Source organism: Labeo rohita, chromosome 5 (assembly GCF_022985175.1).
Source record: "Labeo rohita strain BAU-BD-2019 chromosome 5, IGBB_LRoh.1.0, whole genome shotgun sequence".
In the NCBI taxonomy this organism is placed as follows: Eukaryota; Metazoa; Chordata; class Actinopteri; order Cypriniformes; family Cyprinidae; genus Labeo; species Labeo rohita.
In genome coordinates, this window is record NC_066873.1 from 42086614 (window position 1) to 42108394 (window position 21781).

General features: G+C 34.0%; 1 protein-coding gene across 2 annotated transcripts in view; it reads left to right on the top strand.

Annotated features, from left to right (window-relative positions):
* The first annotated feature begins 686 nt into the window (after positions 1–686).
* pdlim5a (PDZ and LIM domain 5a) overlaps positions 687–21781 on the top strand; it is a 63353-nt gene continuing 42258 nt past the window's right edge. For both annotated transcript variants that reach the window (XM_051109270.1, XM_051109272.1), the window contains exons 1-3: positions 687–805; positions 1644–1806; positions 14464–14615. In XM_051109270.1, the coding sequence (XP_050965227.1) occupies positions 1708–1806; positions 14464–14615 (251 nt within the window). In that variant the 5' untranslated portion in view covers positions 687–805; positions 1644–1707. The remainder of the gene's footprint in view (positions 806–1643; positions 1807–14463; positions 14616–21781) is intronic.

A 21781-nucleotide genomic window follows, 5' to 3' on the forward strand; every position in this document is an offset into this window, starting at 1 on the left:
CTCTTCATCTATCTCTTTCCATCTTTATCCTCTTTCTGTCTGTCCATCCATCTATCATCCATCCATCCATCTGTTCATCTGTCATCTTTCCATCTTTCTATCTTTCCATCTATCCACTCATCCATCCGTCCATCATCTTGCCGTCCGTCCATCCAACCAACCATCCATGATATTTATACTAAACATAAAACTGCAGTGCAACACTAGCCAGGCACAATCAACACAGTACAGTACAGCATAATAGAAACGTTACTATAACTTTCCATTATATGGATTTGATTAATGAAAGTGACATTTGTCTTATTGATAACAGATGAAGAGCGTTCCGAATAATGCGTGATGACGGCATGGATCAAATGTGAATCTCATCTGTATTCCAGTGTTTACAGCACTCTCACTCTTTTCCCATGACGATTTATTGGACAAAATGAGCAGTAGACAGAGATACTGGCAGGCTAAAGCGTTCCCTCTTGAAATGTGCTGATGACGGGACACCCATCTGACCCGTGGAACATTCCAGCGTCTGATCCTGATCGTCTAATCTCAGGACCTTTGTTTTGGGTTCAGGTGGCTTTATGATGGTTCCTCCTTAATATTTGGCAGCACGTCTAGGGTCTGTTCCCAAAATATCAGTGTGTAAGCTTAGCACCCCCATCCCAACCCCCAAAATACACACACACACCCTCTGATAGATGGGTATAAATGGACAATCTGCTGTCTGTGTGGATCATTTTGTGTCGGACCTTTAGACCTGTATTGCAGAGGAGTTTGTGTTTCCTTTTGTCAAGATTGTTGCTTTCTGAAGGTAAATTTATCTGATAATGATTGCTTCATTTTAGCTTTGTTAAATGCATGTCAGTTTATACATAATATTTTATTTGACAGTTTGTTGTATTACAGTGCAGTACTGTTCAAAAGTTTGTTTTTCTTTTTAAGAAATAAATACTTTCATTTAGTAAACATGCAATAAATTGATCAAAATTGACAGTAAAGACATTTTTGATGTTAAAAGAAATCTTGAAAAGAATCTTGAAAAAATTGATTGCAGTTTCCACTAAAATGTTAATATTGATAATAAAAATAAATGCAAATCAGCATATTAGAAAGATTTCTGAAGAATCGTGTGACACTATAGAATGGAGTAATGATGCTGAAAATTTAGCTTTGCATCTCAGAAATCAATTACATTTTAAAATATATTCCAATAGAAAACAGTTATTTTAAATTGTAATAATATCTCCTAATATTACAGTTTTTTTCTGTATTTTCAATCAAATTAATGCAGACTTGGTGAGCGTTAAAATGTTAAAAAAATATTACCAGCTTCAAACTTTTGAACAGTACTGATTGCTTTCTGCTACTAAACTTCATTAGCAGTGTTTCATAAGTCAAACAGCTCCATTTCTATTTCTCATAAACCTCTAACCCATAGCACTGAAGCTTGCCTTCAACTAAAACAGGTTTTTGCAAGTAAAAAACACATTAAATACTTTAACAACTGCATAGAAATGCCTTGGCAACCTCCTAGCGTTGAGTTTTTCCACTCACATTTTATTTAGAAAAAGTAAAAATCTAGTGCTAAATCACAAGCTTTTTCAGCAATGTCTGACTGAACACTTTTTTCTCTCTGTCTGTCTTTCCAGGGTGTTCTGTGAGGAGTTTCTGAGTTTTTGGCAGCCTCTGCGGTGTGTTTTATATCAGACAGCTATGAGTGGTAAATACAGTGTGGTGTTACAGGGTCCGGCCCCATGGGGCTTCAGACTGCAGGGGGGGAAAGACTTCAACATGCCTCTATCCATTTCACGGGTGAGTACGAACACACAGTCATTCAAACATGATACACCCCTTCTGACCCCCCGACACCATCTGTAGCCTTTAATGATCTCTCGCTCCCCTCTTTATTCTCTTTTTGTCTGTTTTTCTGTTGCTTTTGACCTCTCCATGTGTTTAGGGGAGAGCAGGGCAAGCTGTGTTTTAAAACTGTGCACAGGGTTTAAAATGTGATCATATTTTTAGAAAAGGCCCATCATTTGCAGCTGCCTCTGATTGAGAGATACACATGAGAAAAAACTATTTTTAATGTGTCAAAACAAATTAAATTTATCCAGAAGTTCCTTTTGCTTAGCAAAGCTGCATTTACATTTGCTCAAAAATAATGTAAAAACTGTAATATGGTGAAAAAGTATTTTTTATTTTAATATATGTTAGAGTTGTTATACATTTTTTCAAAATTCTTTGAACAGAAAGTTCAAAAGAGCAGCGTTTGTAACATTCTAAATGTTTCTACTGTCACTTTAATTAAATAAATGCATCCTCTCTGATCAAAAGTATTAGTTTCTTAAATAAAATCTTACTGAGCCCAGTAGTGTATATCATACAAGTTGGTGAATTGCCACTGAATAAAGCCATTCAAATTATTTGGATAAAAATTAATTATAAATTATTAAATTAAGCATTTTTCCCAGAATTATATCAGTAGGTAAAGGTTTTATGATGCTTCGGGGTAAATTATATATGCCAGAAATACTTTTGCAAATATTTAGGTTTCAGCGTAGCACTGAAACCCTGTTGTAATTGTTAGAATGGGCCCGGATTAGTAAAACTGATCGTGCAGACCAAACCGTAGGTTGTAGAGACTTGAAACTTGGAGGGATGGTAGTACTTACCACACCCACAACGTGACCGAGTCTCACCCCAGTCGGCCTGACGGGGGCGCTACTATGATCGAAAGTACAAAATCGCTCATAACTCCTAAACCATTTGTCATAGGCTTCAGTGTCTTATGTCATTGGAATCCTTGGCTCACGGACAAAATGCAGATTAGATTTTATCGTGAGCTGAGGTGAAATTTTTTGCAAAACGTACTTTTGTGAACTAGTTCTAGGTTTTGTGCACGATCAGAACCCAACCATTGCAGAAAGATTCTCTGGAATATTAATAATTATCAAAAAAAGTTAAACTTTCGACTCACTGTGGCAAAGGAACGCCAAAAACGTTTGAAGGGGGCAGGGCCACTTTAGTAAAATGCCTATAACTCCTGAACGGAATGAGATATCTTCGCCCAACTTGCCACACTTATGTAAGAGCTCAAGCTGAGGTCACAGGAAAAAAACATGGAGATTGGCCACTTGGTGGCGCTATAAGAGGAAAAACATAAAAAATTGGCTATAACTAGGCAACCATTTGTCGTATCAACATGAAAATCGCTGTGCACGGTCTTGGTCCAAAGTGACACAAGTGTCTATGGGGACATTTGCGTATCTCAAAAAAAACATGGGCACCATTGGCCAATGAAGTTTGAGCACCTATTAGACAAGGTTAACGGAGGCCAATGGGAACAAAACTTGGTGGGTCTGTGAAAACCACTGGGTGTCGGTATCGCATTTTTTAAGGGTATAAACGATTGTACATTGCACGGTTTTCTGCATATCCACGCTATATTCGTATCATATGATAGACCTCCTCGTTCCGAACAACTTTGCCTGTAGAACCACTGCTGTCAATCAAACCTTTTTTTAAATGATTGAGAAGATGTGAAAAACCTACTTTTGCAAACTACTCCTAGGTTTTTTGCTCAGTCTGGAAAAAAACATTGCAGTGCAATTCTCTGGACTCTCTAGGTCAATAATTATCAAAAACATGTTGAAATGTACCCTTTTGGAAGCTATAATGGGGTCCTTTAGAAAAGGGGCCTTTCCAAATATACCCAAAAGCCTATAAAGCCTAAACAAAAACTCAAAACTTCACAAAACCCACTGACCACATGTGACAGGTGATTCTAAACAAGCATGCAAATTTTCAGGGAGATTGGACCAGTCATTGAACAGTCATATATGTTAATTATTTACATTGCATTATATTTCTGGATTTGACCAAAATGTTTTATTTTTAATAATTGATTTAGGTGGTTACAGACTTGCTAAATAATATGTAATGTCTTTTTCCTTATATGCTTAAATACCTAAAGCGCTTAAACCCTGGTAATTGCTGCTTGCAGCTATATTAACAAAATTGTCTCTGCAATTAAAATATTCTTACTTTTAAACTTTTTCTTTGCAAGTTTATAGAAATGCATCAAAGTGCATCAAAATTGATGCCTTTTTCTCCCCAGCATTTATACAGTGTTGCTGTAGCTCTAACAGAAGTGCATGGCACTAGCAAAACCAATGTTTAAATTCCCAGGGAATGCATGAACTATAAAGATGCATAGCTTAAATACAATGCAAATTGCTTTGGATAAAAACATCTGTCAGATGCATGAATGTAATTGTGTTTTCTCTATTCATATATTACAATTTACCCCTAATGTGTTTAAAAGGCATATTTATTTCTGTATACTGTATTTATAGGCACTTTCTTCTAATGTCACATAATAAAATATAATTAAAACTCTTAGTTTTACTTCCATCTCATTTCCTCTAGACTACAGGGCCATCCTAAGTCAGAAGTGGCACAGCTTACCCAGCTCCCCCCTGAATATTTATCTCTTTATGTGTTAAGTGATATATGTAACCTTTCCTTGCCACCTGTTCATACTTTTTATTTACTAATGAGTCTTCCACCCTCTCTGTATCTACAGTATCTCTCTCATAAACACACACACACACACTCGTTTAGATGCACTTATGTCACACACCCATTTGGGCTGCCAATGCATGACAGCTATTCCCACAATGCCATCTGGCAAAGGAGTAATGTAAATGACCTTCTGATTGATTTTCCTTGCCTCTCTCTATTTCTTTTCCCTCCCCCTCTCCAGACTCTTCCTTCCTCTGTCCTCCCCTGTTTATTTTATTTTATTTTTTGCAAATATTTATTTATTTATTTATTTTTGTTCAAAAATGATTGTTCATAAATAATAATTGCAATTTTCTATTTATTTATTCATTCCTTTCTTTCTCTGTAATGTCATTAATTTTAGTCTCTTTCTTAAGTTGTAATAGCAATGTGTATTCAAGTATGAAAGTATATTCACTGGACAATTTCATATTTATTTTTTAAATCAGACAGTGATTCTTCACACTGATGTTGTGGTTCGTCTGGCTGCTGGTTGGTCTGGTTTGTGGCTTAAAGAGCTTTATATGGGAAGCCAGTGAAAATATTTTATCAATAGAGCGAGAGCGCTCGGATCCCGCTACAGACGTTACTCACACTCCATAAAAGATGTTATTTCAACTTCAGATCCTCAGTAAAATCTGGGAGCCAGAGTTCACTTCATGAAACTGTGATTTACAGTACCTCTCGTCTCTCCTCAGCATTGTTGGGGAGTAAGAATTAGTGATGCTAGTAACTGCATCTGCTCAGACAGTAGCTCAGCTGTTTGCAAAACTAATATAGGCTTTCCGGCATTTCTAGCAACATTTTTCTAACAATTAGAGTGATAGCTACACTGTCAGTCTGTAAAAATAGGAGGCAGAATAAAAATTTAGATCACTTAATAGTGTTTCCTGAAATCCTTCCACAGCATTTTATATCTAATATATATGTGGTTAATATAGTCAATAAAATATAATATTTAATTAAATAATTAAAATTCTCTATATATTTATTTATTTAATTATATAATGAAATTATTTATTTAATTTTTTTATTCATATTAATTTCATTTATTTTATTTTATTATTTTTATTCATTTAAATAAATAAATTTAAATTAATTTTTATTTATTGTATATTCTTTTATTAAGATCGTCATTGTATTTGTGCCAGATAAATACTGCTCTTATATGTAATTCATGCTAAATTGTAGCATAATTAAAAATATATTTTCTCCACACATTAATTGGATTATTACTAAGTAAGGAATAATGTATAGTTAGGTTTATTATTAAAATGAATCTTAAGGGGTGATACTGGACATATGCAACAAGCACAGCTCTAAAATTATACAGGTTAGCAGTAATTATGCAAAAAATATTCCAACCAATCAGAATCAAGTATTCTACATTCTTAAAAACAAAGGTTCTTTATCGGCGTCAATGATTCCATGAAGAACATTTAAAATCTATGGAACCTTTACATTAAAGGTTCTTTAAAGTGGAAAAAGAATCTTTAGATTTTTAAAATGTTCTTCATACAAAGAAAAAATGGTTCTTTTAAGAGTTTAGAGAGCCATATAAACATTTTTGTTAACAACTAGTGTGGCCTGACTGTACTTTTTAACTGTTTAAAACAGACCTGCTGCTTCATGTTATGTCTTGTATTTCTCATGACATCATCTTCAGAAGAGTATGTATGTGTGGGTGATAAACTTTTAGTGGATGATAAGATAAAACGAGAATGTTACTGTTCATGGAATGGTAAAATTAGCTGCTTTCTCAGAGGTCCTCTGCAGGCAGTCAAGCGTTTGAGCCGTGAGGATTAAGCTGCAGCTTTTCTGGCAGGAGCTTCTAGGTTGCAGATGCAGTATTTCTTGGAGTGTTTGTGCTGATTTCAGACAGGACGGGCACTGTGACAGCTTTAGACTGTAAATAAACGTTTGGGGGGAGTGTGTTGGGTTTGGACGTTGACAGGTCTGAGGTTGTGGGAGTGTAATTTTTTTTTGTTTTGTGTGAAAAGCAGTGGGAAGCAGTGAGATCAGGTTGGTTTGGACCTTGCTGTGCCTCCCAGAGATTTAATATTGTAAGTTCTGGTTTATGGTGGGGTTTAATACATGGATCTGGTCTAAACTAGTCTTTATAAGATTGTGGTTTGGAGCTGCTGCTACATTCTGGTTAGTGTCAGTACACATCATCACAGCTGGGTGTGTGTTCTGTTTCTTTCTTTCTGTATTTCTGTACCATCTGATACCATCGTGGAGGTACCACTATAGTCAAACTGTGTTTTTTCCTTTTTCTCTCTGTAGGTTTGAAGTAAATGTGATAGGTGTGTGCCTGTGTAAAACCTGCTAGGAGGATGTTGTGGGTGGTTGCTAGGGTGTTACTGTGTGGTTGCTAAGGTGTTCAGAATGTTTTTGTAACAGTATATTGTTTCTAGAATGTTGTGGGTGGTTGCTAGGGTGTTATTGAGTGGTTGCTAAGGTGTTCAGAATGTTTTTGTAACAGTATACTGTTTCTAGAATGTTGTGGGTGGTTGCTAGGGTGTTACTGAATGGTTGCTAAGGTGATTGGAATGTTGTTTAGCAGTATACTGTTTCTAGAATGTTGTTGTGGTTCCTAGGATTTTACTAGGTGGTTGCTAGGGTGTTACTGTGTGGTTGCTAAAGTGTTCAGAATGTTTTTATAAAAGAATATGGTTGCTAGGATGTTTTTGGTGGTTGCTAGGGTGTTACTGAGTGGTTACTAAGGTGTTCATAATGCTGTTTTTACAGTAAAGTGTTTCTGAAGTGTTGTGGGTGGTTGCTAGGGTGTTCAGAATTTTGTAACAGTATACTCTTTCTAGAATGTTGGTGGTGGTTGCTAGGGTGTTACTCTGTGGTTGCTAAGATGTTCAGCATGTTTCTTTAACAGTGTACAGTTTCTAGAATGTTGTGGGTGGTTGCTAGGGTATTACTCTGTAGTTGCTAAGGTATTCAGAATGTTGTGTAACATTATACTGTTTCTAGAATGTTGTGGGTGGTTGCTAGGCTGTTATTGTGTGGTTGCTAATGAGTTCAGAATTTTTTTAATAGTATACTGTTTCTAGGTGGTTGCTAGGGTGTTACTGTGTGGTTGCTAATGAGTTTGGAATGTTTTTTAATAGTATACTCTTTATAGAATGTTGTGGGTGGTTGTTAGGGTGTTACTCTGTGGTTGCTAAGGTTTTCAGCGTGTGTCTTTAACAGTGTACATTTTCTAGAATATTATGGGTAGTTGCCTAGGGTGTTACTGTGTGGTTGCTAAGGTGTTCACAATGTTTTTTAACAGTGTACTTGTTCTAGAATGTTGTGGGTGGTTGCTAGGGTGTTACTGAGTGGTTGCTAATGTGTTCAGAATGTTGTTTAACAGTATACTGTTTATAGAATGTTGTGGTAGTTACTAGGGTGTTACTGAGTGGTTGCTGGGGTGTTCAGAATGTTGTTTAACAGTATACTGGTTGTAGAATGTTGTAGGTGGTTGCTAGGGTGTCCAGAATGTTGTTTAACAGTAGACAGTTTCTAGAATGTTGTGAGTGGTTGCTAAGGTGTTCATAATGTTTTTGTTAATATATGGTTGCTAGAATGTTGTGGGTGGTTGTTGGGGTGTTGCTAGGGTGCTAGGTAATTGCTTACTGCCCCCTTCCCCCCAAAAAACTGAAACTGAAAACTGTTTTATCTGGGAGATGTTTTTAGGACTGTAATTCTAATCAGTGTAGATATTTTTATAACTAAAGCTATCGAAAATCATTTTTATTAATTGAAATACAGCTGAAATAAAATAACAGATACACACACAGGAAAGAACAAGTATCTGTTGGATCCATCTAATGCCCCTTGTGAGAAAACCGTGTAATGACCGTGTTTCTCTGCTCATCCTGAAACCTGATATAATGTCAGAAATCATTTCACTGAATTATTAATGGCATGGCGTTCAAGTACAAACTGTACCGCTTCTACTGATCATGTCAGCAGATTGTGCTTCCAGTCTCACCTATAAATCTGCCCAAAACCACCTGTAAGATTCCACATGTGAACGTGAGACGAGCAGGAAACAAACTCAACCATTTATTCAGCCGTTTATGCTATTTGATTACACAGCGCTCTAGAGTACTTGATTCTGATTGGTTAGAATAACTGTAACTGTATTCTATTTTAATGTATTTTAAAATGTAATTTATTCCTGTGTCGCAAAGCTGAATTTTCAGCATCGTTACTCCATGATCTTTCAGAAATCATTCTAATATGCTGATTTGCTGCTCAAGAAATATTTCTTATTATCAGTGCTGCAAACTGTTGTGCTTCTTAATACTTCTGTAGAAACAGTGATCTATTTCTCTAGGATTTTTTAAAGAACAGAACGTTCAAAACAAGTATTTATTCAAAACAGTAGAACAGTATTTATTTGAAATACAAATCTTTTGTAATATCATTCATGTGTCATTTTTCATCAATTTAATGCGTCCCTGCTGAATGAAGATATTAATTTCCTTCATTTTTTTGTATTATGTAATTTTCATATGCTTAAATATTTCAACAAGAAATTCTCTTTACAAGTAGTGTGAGTGAAAATCATCCTAAAGTACGGAAAATTGCCCTTAATTGAATAATCACCCAATTTTTTATATTGTTGTAGCACCAGAAACAAACACAACCATTCATTTCTATCCAAGACTGAATGAAATGTCCCTCTGTCTGGCTTTTCAAACACATGACTTAATTATTTGCCTAGATCTGTTCGGTGTAACATAATAAAGCAAATGGTATCTGTCTCCCACACTTCATCTGAATATTACCACACACATTTTCTCAGCAATGACGTTTCTTGACAGTTTTGGCCGGTCTGTATATACAGACCGTGTTCTGCTTGGATTATTGATTGCAACAGCACTCGCGTCGTACCTCAGACACACACATAAGGTGTTTTATGAGTATTCACAGCTAGTTTATGTGTGTTTAGATTAAAATTAATGAACGCACCTAGTTTAGCTGAATGGGGTGGCGTGTCTCTGAGAGACGTTTATGAAGTTGAATAGGCCTTCTGTTCACCTAGCAGCCATGCAACACCTTTAGAAACAGTAAAACCACTGATGCGGGAGTGGCAGACCATCTGTATGCATTATGACTTCACGGTTACGCTGTGTAAAATCACCACCTGTTATATTTCAGGTTTGCATGTGCTGTGGTGTGATTGGGAAATGTATTGCATTCGTGAAGAAAGCATGAATAAGATTTTATATTTACCGTTGTATTTCTTATATAATACTTTTATGTTGCATTAAAGGAAGCAGTGTAAAGATTTTGCTAAACATCTTTTGTTGTCCAGTGATTCTCTTAAAGGAATAGTGCACCTAAAAATTTAAATTTGATGAACTCTTTGATGTACTCAACTTCAGGTCATGCAATATGTAGTTGAGTTTGATTCTTCATCAGAACAGATTTGGAGAAAACTTGCTCACCAATATCCTCTACAGTGAATGGGTGCTGTCAGAATGAGAGTCCAAACAGCTGATAAAAACATCACAATAATCTACAAGTAATCCACACCACTCCAGTCCATCAGTTAACATCTTGTGAAGTGAAAAGCTGTGTGTTTGTAAGAAACAAATTCATCTTTAAGATGTTTTTAACTTCTGGCCAAAATACAAGTTCATTATTTATAATAAGAATTCCTCCAGTGAAAAAGTCCATCCCTTCTTGTCTTTTCACATCAAAATCCACCAACATATTAGTTTAGAGCTGTTTTGCTTGTAAACAGTGCTTGATCTGTGCATATTTCTCTCCTGATTCAGACCAGATGACTTTTTCACTGGAGAAACCAATATTGTGGATTTGACCTGAAAGCAATGAAGATAAAAGCATCTTAATGATGGATTTGTTTTTTACAAACATAGAGCTTTTTGATTCACAAGACGTTAATTGAAGGACTGGAGTGGTGTGGATTACTTGTGGATCATTGCAATGTTTTTATCAGCTGTTTGGACTCTCATTCTGACGGCACCCATTCACTGCAGAGGATCCATTGGTGAGCAAATGTTGTAATGCTACATTTCTGCAAATCTGTTTCTCCAAAGAAACAAACTCATCTACATCTTGCATTTTTTTTTTTGAGGAAACTATTCCAAGAATCACCCAGTTTCTATGCTGTTTGCATGTACATTGAACTATGCTTTCTTCTGTGCAAGCATAGTTTGGCATTAAGTGTAGATTGTCCCTTGAAAACATTTGGCGCTGGTGCTCTAACCAGCAATGTAACCAGCAGCCCTCTAATTACTGGTGTGGCGTTTTGACTTTCAGAACCACTGTCATACCACATGAGTAAACAAGTCATGAAAATATTTAGCACCAGATTCAGGCCCAGCTGAAACACACGATACACAGCAAAATGTGTGTTGCCTGAGTAACCTGTTATTCTGAACATGTATTACTGGCTTTGTTACATTGAGCACAAAATAACCAAGCAGAATCTAAATGTAGCTTTGTCCATGCAATGAAAGAATAGAGCAACCAAAGTCTAAAAATGGCCAGAAAGTACAATAGAAGTACACTACCAGTCAAAAGTTTTTGAACAGTAAGACTTTTAATGTTTTTTAAAGAAGTCTCTTCTGCTCACCAAGCCTGCATTTATTTGATCCAAAAACAGCTAAATTTTTAAAATGTTTTTACTATTTAAAATAACTGCTTTCTATTTTAAAATGTAATTTATTTAAGTGATTTCAAAGCTGATTTTTTTTAGAATCATTACTCCAGTCACATGATCCTTTAGAAATCATTTTAATATTTTGATTTGCTGCTCAAAAAACATGTATTTTTATTATTAAGTTGAAATAGTAGAGTAGATTTTTTTTCAGGATTTTTTTGATGAACAGAAAGTTCAGAAGAACAGCATTTATCTGAAATAAAAATGTGTAAATTTTTTTTAACATTATAAATGTCTTTATTCCCCCCCAAAAAAAAATACTGACTCAAAGCTTTTGAATTGTATAATGTATAATGTTACAAAAGCTTTTTATTTTTTATTTATTTTAGATAAATGCTGATCTTTGGGTCTTTGTTTTCATCAAATAATCCCCCAAAAAAGTGCTCAGCTGTTTTAAATATTGATGATAATAATAATAATAATAATACATATTTCTTGAACAGCAAATCAGCATATTAGAATGATTTCTGAAGGATCATGTGACGCTGAATACTGGAGTAATGATGCTAAAAATTCAGTATTGCATCACAGAAATAAATTACATTTTAAAATATATTCAAATAGAAAGCAGTCATTTTAAATAGCAAAAATATTTCACAATATTAATGCTTTTGCTGTACTTTGGATCAAATAAAAGATTTTTAAAGAGACTTCTTTAAAATCTTACTGTTGAAAAACTTTTGACTGGTAGCGTCTTTCTTTTAGGAAATGAATGCATTAAATTGATTCAAAGTGACAGTAATGTTAAAAAAGATTCTTTAGAAGTTTATATTCATCAAAGAATCTTGAAGAAATGTTTCCACAGAAATGCTGCATGGAGCACCACAACTGTTTTCAACATTAATAATAAGAAGAAATGTTTCTTGAACAGCAAATCAGCATATTAGAACGATTTCTGAAGGATCATGTGACATTAAAGACTAGAGTAATGATGCTGAAAATTCAGATTCGATCACAGGAATAAATTACATTTTAAATTATATTAAATCAGAAAGCAGTTATTTTAAATTCTAAAAATATTAAACAATTTTACTTGTATTTTTGATTAAATAAATGCAGCCATAGTGAGCATAAACACATTTTTAAAAAGCATTGTGATATACTGGCCAGGAGTCAAGTCATAGTCATAGTAGTTCATAGTAGTATTTGCAAGTCAGAATTGAAATCTTACTGATTTCTTACTTTTTTTTTTATTACATAGAAAGTGTGGGTTCTCATTACTTATTGTTTTGAGGGAGCAGATGTTCTTGCTCAAATTGTGACATTTATTTGATATCTTTTATATCCGCAGTGAATAAATGCATGAATTTTGATTTTGGCTGCATTATTTGGTCTTTAAAGACTCAAACCAGCATTCCTCTTTGCCCTACGGATAAATCAGAGCGATGCAAAACCGACCTGACCCCGTTAACAAACATACATACATTTGTATGCTAATTCACACACTCTCTCACACACACACACACACACACACGTGCTTCTTGTTCTTCCATCAGATCTCATACTGGTCCCATTTCCTTTCTTTTGAAATCCACTTCCTGATTTCAGATGTGTTTATGTGTGCCTAGTGTCCGCTGTTGTCCTCGAGGGCACAGCATGCAACTGAACTAAATCAAAGAGCAACACACCACATGTTCTCAAGTGCATTAATGAGAGAACCCAAGAAGTCACACACGACGGGTCGAAAACGACCCTAAAACACGTGTTTGCGAGTTCATTATTTGTTTCCACCTCCAAATTGGCTTAGCTTTAGTTATCCCGAGATTGTTGTTTGGTGAAAAGCGGCATCCGCGTTGTCTTTGGGTGCCGTTGTGCCGTAATTGCTCTCAGATGCTCTTTGTGTTTTATTTCTGTTTACTCTCCAGTGGAAACAGAAGTTATGACAGGAATCAAAGAATGCGGCGCGCTTTTGTGTTGCGGCGGCGTTAAACCAGCAACGCTGCATACTTGCGCCACATGTTTTCAACCAGGTTCTTGTCCTTTCGCTGCATAAATGTTCTCAAGTGCACAAGAAAGAGCACCGCTTTCATGCAGGATTGTGGCAAAACGTTGATAAATGAGATGTAGTCTCAAATGTTTACAGTGTCTCGTATAAAAGACAGCCGAGCACACGTGAACGCATATGTCTGCCATCTGCAGGCTTTGTGTTTATATAAGATAATCTTATTAAAGAGGTGGTCATGTGATAATTGAAGAGCGCTTGAGTGGTTAGTGACTGAAAGCGCAGGAGTTTCACGCTCGACTTGCGTATCAGGCTGGGATTTCAGAGTTATCTCTACTGTAACTCTGTTTGAATTGGCCCGTCCGCACCGGCCTCAGGTTCGCAGGGACATCCGCTGTGATTTACGCACAACTTGAGCTGGATTTTTCTTGCACTAAACGTGAACTTTTGCCTTGAGTTATCTCTACATGACATGACTCTTTTTACTGATGCTCTCTTGTTGTTTCCGGTGTTTGCGGTGAATCTTCACCTGAGTTCAAAAGTGCAGATTTTATGTCTGTTGTTAGGCACTTTTATCTGAATTCTGATTTGTACATAAACTACTGTTCAGAAGTTTGAGGTCAGTAAGATTGAATTAATGCTTTTATTCAGCAGGGATGCATTAAATTGATCAGCAATGATGGTAAAGACATTTAAAATCTTACAAAAGATTTTTATTTAAATTGAAAGCTGTTCTTTTCAACTTTCCATTTTTCAGAGAATCCAGAAAAGTCATGGTATTTGTAAAAATATTATTTTTTTAGACATTGATAATATTCAGAGGTGTTTCTTGAGCAGCAGAACAGCATATTAGAATGATTTCTAAAAGATCATGTGACAGTGAAAACTGGAAGAAAGATTTCCTACTGTAAATATACCAAAACTTAATCTTTGATTAGTAATATGCATCTCTAAGAACTTCATTTGGACAATTTTAAAGGTGATTTTCTCAATATTTAGATTTTTTTGCACCCTCAGATTACAGATTTTCAAATAGTTGAATCTCAGCCAAATGTTGTCCTATCCTGACAAACCATACATCAATGGAAAGCTTATTTATTTCGCTTATTTATTTCATTACAAATCTCAATTTTAAAAATTTGACCCCTGTGACTGGTTTTGTGGTCCAGGGTCACATTTACTGAACAATACAATTTGAAAAACTTCCATCTTGCACTTAGCTTCTCTATGTGTGACTGTGTTGTTTTTACCATTTTATGTGTGGTTTCAGCTGACGGACGGAGGAAAGGCTGCTAAAGCAGGAGTGGTTGTGGGAGATCTGGTCCTGTCCATCGACGGCATCAGCACTGACGGCATGAACCACCTCGAGGCTCAGAATAAGATCAAATCCAGCACAGACCAACTCAACCTCTCCTTACAGAAGTAAGATTATGCATGCACTGCTTTTTTAATGGGCAAAACAGTAGGAAATATGACTGTCTACTGTTTAAAAGTCAATGTTATGAATACTGTACAAACAGTATATTTACTGTGCACAGTATATAAGTTGTCTGTATGCAAAGAATGTCAATCAATCAATCCCACTTTGTTTATAAAGCACTTTAAAAGCACAGAAGTGAACCAAAGTGCTGTACAGAAAATAAAACTCATACAAGATATAAAATACAACTAAAACACAAATACCATGTAAAGCTAAAATAAATAACCAAATATTAACATCAGTTGTCAAAAGCCAAGGAGAAAAGATGTGTTTTAAGAGATGATTTAAATAGACAATGAAGAGGCCTGTCTAATGGACAGAGGCAAATCATTTCATAATTTAGGAATACACAAACAACCCCACAATGCAATGTGCATGCCTTAACCTTCCATTTTCAATGTGATGGACTAACAGGGAAGTCTTATTTGATTCGTTAGCTGAATATAAATAAATAAATACATTTCTTTAGATTTTTTCTTTAAATTTATTTTTCCAGTTTTTAAAAAAATATATATTTTTGTTATTTATTTTGTATTTTATGTATTATTTTGTATTTATTTTAATGTTATTTGTGTTATGTATTATTATTTTTATTTTGTATTTTTTTGTTTATTTTTAATTTTTCTTTTTCTTTTTATATGTAATTATATGTATTTATTTTAATTATGTATTATTTATTCATTCTTATTTAATTCATTCATTTATTGTATTTATGTTTTTAATTATTTATTTATGTAATTAAACATGCAATATGAGACCATGTGACAACAATAGAAATAAATAGAAATTCAGAAATTTTCAAAAATTTGTAAACAAGTAGACATTTACCAAAAAGAGCTGAAAAGCTCCAATCATGAAATAAAATGATCATAAATGTCATATTTCAAAGCATATGAACTTTATGTGAGGAATATAATGAAAGTGAAATATTACTGAAATTCCTGCCGCGAATTAAAATTCCATTTGCCAATTTTTTGGGGAGTTTATACAATGCATTGCTCATCTTTTGTTGGTTTATTTGTCATGATTTGATAAATAAGTGAAGACAAGACTTCATGAAAGCTAAAACAATCAGACTTGCATCATAACAGTGTCTTTGAGTCATATGCTCATTTATCTTGCTATCCTCACGTTGCACAGTCTCAAGAGATGGACGCAATCCTTGTGTGTAAACACTCACAATTTATCTAACTATCAGTGTACAATTGTCCGCACTTTTGACTCTGGACAATTGTTGTGTGTTTGAGAGCAGAAAAGTGTGTTTTGTTTGCATTTATAAAGCGGATAGTTCCAGTCCTTGATTCTGATTGGTTGAGCCGCGTTTGAAGCTGTTGTAAATGACAAACATACATCTTTGTTTACGTCTGTGTGTTGCTCAGCAGCCACTTTGTTACAACCACAAATGTTTCTGAGAAACTGCATTGTTATTAATATCATTCCAATTTATTTGCTCTGTTTTTTGTTTTGTGAAACCTTACATATATGGAATAACCATTTTATAAGAGCAATAAGCCCCTTGGGAAAGTTTGGAAAGTATTGTCTCAATGTCAAGTTTTGTCATGCCAAGATTTGCTCAGTGGTGACAGAAAAATGCCCACGCATTGGTCTGATGGAAATGAAAACATCAAGAGAGAAACTGGCACTGATGGACAGACACATGGGCTGTGTCAAACACCACAACTGAGAGAGAAAATACGCTCAAATATTTCTGGAGAGAGATACGCAAATACACTTTAAGAGGTATGCGCAAAAAGTATTTAGACTAGGACTGTCAGTCAATTAAATTTTTTTTTAAATCTAATTAATTACATGATGTTTCGATTAAATAAATTTGACTGTGAAAATACCCACAAAAGATTATATAAAGCTATTTTTGTGTTAAATGAGATGATCAAGTAGACATTACAAATTGTAGCTTTAGAAAGAAATGTTTGATTCAGCATAGAATTTATTACACGTAAACGTAAACTGTAACGTAAACTTTAGAACATAGAAGAAGATAATGTGCCAGCAGGTGGCAATAAATGTCTTTATGAGTCATCCATTCATTCAAACGGCTGATTCATTCAGGAATAAAGTAAATGACTCTCTTTATAAATGGGCCTTTGAATCATTGATTCATTCAGAAACGAAACACCACTGTGTCGCTCTGAGACGCGCAACAATTCTGCTGTGGCTTCAAAGGTAATATGTTCTCTGCAAAATTGAGCAAAAACACATAACATTGTGTTTAAAATATAACACAGTATCAACTTCTTATTTACTGAACTCTGATTACTGAATCACATTTAAGCTTGTGATAGATCGGGACAAAATCAGCTGTCATATTGCTCCTGCTGCCCGTGATATATACAATATTCAATAGGACACCCTATTGAATTCCATGGTTTTCTGTATCAGGACATCATAAAAAAATGGTCCTTGGCTGGTCTTAAAATTTCGAAAATAAAACCTCAGATGAACAACAACACATGACACACTGTGTCATTATTTACTGAACAAAAATAAAGCCAAAATGGAAAAGCCTTGTGTGACAAAGTTAGGACATCCTTACTGTTAACATTGGAATTAAGAGGGTAAATAACAGTTAAATACCTTTGATTAACTGATCATCAGCAAGTCTGAGCGCCTCTATAAAAGCTTTGGCAGTTTGCTGTTCTGCAGCCTTCAGGTGTGTGTTAACACAATGCCAAGGAGGTAAGACATCAGCAATCATCTTAGAGAAGCAATTGTTGCTGCCATCAATCTGAGAAGAGTAATATGGTCATTTCCAAACAATTCAAAGTTTATTCACAAGTGGAAGACATTTAAAACAGACACCTCTCCTTCCAGGAGTGGACGTCCCAGAAAATTCACCCCAAGATCAGACCGTGTAAAGCTCAGAGAAATGGCAGACAACCCAAGAACTACACCTCAGACTCTACAGGCCTCAGTTAACATGTTAAATGATAAAGTTCATGACAATACCGTTAAAAAATGGGACAAAAATTGCATATTTGGAAGGCTTGGCAGAAGAAAGCCTCTCCTATCTAAAAAAACATTGCAGCACAGTTTTGGTCTGCAAAGTTGCATCTGAACAAAACATAAGTCTTCTAGAAAAATTCTAGAACAGACGAGACCGAAGTGGAGATGTTTGGCTATAATGCACAGCGCCAAGGTTGGTGAAAATCTAAAGAGCATATCAGCACAAACACCTCATAGCAAAAGACAAGCATGCTGGAGGAGGGCTGATCATTTTGGGCTTGTTTTATAGCCACAGGACCTGAGCACCTCACAGTCATTGAGTTGGCCATGAACTCCTCTGTATATCAAAGTATTCTAGAGTCAAATGTGAGGACATCTGTACGACGTCTAAAGTTGGGTCACGCAACAAGACAATGATCCCAAGCACACCAGCAAATCTACATCAGAATGGCTGAAAAGAAAATAATCACGGTGTTGCAATAGCCCAGTCAAAGTCCAGAGCTCACCCTGACTCAAATGCTGTGGTGAGAGCTGTGCATAAGCAAATGCCCACAAACCTCAATAAACCGGAGCAACGTTGAAAAGAAGAGTGGTCCAAATTCCTCTAGAACGATGTGAGAGACTGATAAAGTCACACAAAAAATGAATGCTTCAAGTTATTGCTGCTAAAAGTGGATCTACAGGCAATTGACTCATAGTGTGTCCTAACTTTGTCACACATGGCCTTTCCCTCTTGGCTGTATTTTTCTTAAATAAATAACGAAATAATGACAGTGTGAGATATGTCATGTGATGAGGATTTATTAAGACCTGCCAAGGACCAGATAATTTTTTATGATGTCCTGATACAGAAAACCATGAAATTCAATAGAGTGTCCTAACTTTTTCGTATGACTATATATATAGTCATATACATATTTTTGTTGCCCTGAATCATAGATGACGTACAGGTCTGGGGGTGGGGCCAGCACGTTAACTAGGTTAAAATATTTTGATCACGTTTTTTTTCGTAACTAATTAATTTTTATAACAAATAAATGTAACATTTAAGTAATACAGTTTTGCAATAAAATTTACATTTTATTTAAAAATTAAAAAATAAAGATTTTTTTCCATTACACTGTTTTTTTAACTGAATAAATTAAATTTTTTCACAGTTAGCATATAGTTACTTTAAACGTTTGGATTCCGATTTGAATTACGTTGCTTAGTTTATTTATTTATTTTAAATGAACTCTGTTTTATTGTTTATTTTATTTTCAATTCAAACACATACATTTTAAAATTCTAAATATTCTAAATATTTTTCATTTTTTAACAACTGATATCATCTCACATATATTAAAGTTGACACTGTGTGCAGAGTGCTGTTTTGATATGTACTGATGGTAAACTAATCACCTTCTCTGATTTACTGGGGATTAGTATTAATAGAAATATACCAACATCAGCACCATCTGAAACCAGTGCTGTGTGTGTATGTGTGTGTGTGAAAGTTAATGAGTGAAGTGTGATATGCAAACCTTCTTCAAGGTTCATACTTCTCTAGCAAGTATGTTAAAGCAAATGCTTCTGTCCACATGAGCCACGTTTCATGCATTGTGATTTTCTGAAATGTCAGTGCAGTTCATAGTGTTGCCAATGGGGTATAACATACATTCAGGGTTATTAGTTAGTATTAAAACCATTTAAAAAATCTAATTTTTAAAATAAAATCTAAAATCTATTTTTTTTTCTAAAATTATGAAAAAAAAAAACAGTTGCTCTAGTTGACCTGAAAGTGAAAATGTTTGTTGCATGAATTGCACTTTTAAACATTTCAGAAATCAGTGATGCATAAAATCTACCTTGCACATATAGAGTTGTTTGCATTTTGAGTACTTTGAGTACTGCAAGGAGTCAAGTTTCACCTGATCGGCGTTTGCAGCACAAGGCGTATTTCTCCATTGAAAGCCATTCAAAAATAGTCATGTTTCATTTCAGTTTTAGCCCCAAAGAATTTTTTTTTGGAAGCAACATGTAATTTGCAAATTTTTCATCATATTATAAATGTTTGGCATGTTTTTTGTCTTTTTAAAAGCATGAAATAGACATATCTTTCCTGTCTGCTGCACGCAATTAAGTCTGTGTTATCAGGTTATGTTGTGGTTCAGGTTTAGTTTTCCCTCTTATGGTTTCCTATTAAAAATATTTTATGTGTTATGTGTAATTACAGCTGCCTGCAGGTAATGGGTAATTTTATTCATTAAATGTTTTTGTGTGAATCGGAAACTGTTGAGAAGTAAACAAAGAAGCAGGACACCGAGAAAGCAGACGTTTGTACGTTTCGGTGTGTGGATGTGTGCGTCTGTGGGTCTTTTAGCGCTAATGGAGAACGCTGGGGTTTTATTGGAGAGCTGCTGTGGAGATGCCAGACTGGGCTTCAGCTGCAGTTACGCTGGAGAGATGTGGAGTTTTACAGGCTTTCTGTTGATTCTCAGAGATGACAGTAGATTACACAGACAGAACCAGAGACTCCATGTTAATTAAAAGCACATGCTGTGAATGAGTTTATTGATTTTTTTTGTTTTTGGTTTGTGTTCGCTGTGAGAGAGCCAGTGTCACTGCTGTAATTCATCTCGCTTACGTAAACTCACACAGATGCTCATATCATGTCCATTTATAATGCTGATTTCTTAAAGTTTGAAGTTATTGATTGAGTGATTTTCCATGAAGTCCATTTATAATGTTCATTTTATTTTCCATGAAGTCCATTTATAATGTTCATTTTATTTTCCATGAAGTCCATTTATGTTTATTTAGTTACTTACATACCTAAAGTAATACTTAATTTATTTACTTACTTACTAATGCATTTATTTATTTATTTTCCATTAAGTCAGTTTATCAAATTTATTTGTTTGTTTGTTTATGTATTTTTCAAAAAGTGTTTTTTTTATTTGTTTTCCATGAAGTCCATTCATCATATTTATTTATTTATTTATTTTTCATTAAGTCCATTTGTTTAGTATAAGTAAATAAATTAAGTTTATTTATTTATTCATTTATTTTCCATGATGTCCATTTGTTTATGCATTTTTTATTTAATAAATAAATAAATAAATAATTAAAATAAAAAATATAAAAATAAATAAATTAATTAATTAAATAATTTATTTATCATGCTTTATTTATTTAATTTATTTATTTTCCATGAAGCCCATTTGTGTTTGTTTATTTATTTTCCATTTATTCATTTATTTATTTTTCATGAAGTCTATGTGTTTATTTACTTATTTATTTTTTATCATGATATTCATTTTTGTATTTGTTTAGTAAGTAAATAAATTAAGTTTGTTTTTTTATTTTCCATGATGTCCATTTATTTATGCATTTATTTATTTAGTAAGTAAAAAATTGTTTATTTATTTATTTATTTTCCATGAAGTCCATTTATTATATTTGTTTATTTATTTATTTATTTTTCATGAAGTCTATTTGTTCATTTGCCTATTTATTTATTTATTTATCTATCATGATATCAGTTTGTTTAGTGAGTAAATAAATTACATTTATTTTCCATATTTGTTTATGCATAAAGTTTTTATGTATTTATTTATTTTACATGATGTCCATTTCTTTATTTAGTTAGTAAATAAATAAATGAAGTTTGTTTATTTATTAGTTTATTTGTTTGTTTCAATTTGTGTTTGTTTATTTATTTATTGTATATTTATTAAGTCCATTTATGTTTACTTACTTATTTATTTATCATGTTTGTTTATTTTTTTCCCATGAAGTCCATTTATTTATTTAAATTAAGCTATTTTAATTTCTTAATGTTTTCTATACCAAAACATTTGTAATTCGACAGTTTACACCTTCTCTCTGACCCTTAGAATTAAATATATTAATTGTTTAAGCTGTTTTTGCAGCTTATTTTAAAAAAGAAAAACAAGTTTTCTTCCTCTATTGAAAATGCTTTTCTTATTTAAAGTTAAACCTCAGTAAACTGAGTTGATTTGAACTGATTTTTATGAAAATTAGTTTTAATGTACATGTTATTTTGCTTCTTAAGTACACATACCTTGTTTTAAGGATGTGTAGATATATTCACAAATTAATTTTTATATAAATATAACAGGTGTAATACGTGCTCTAATGA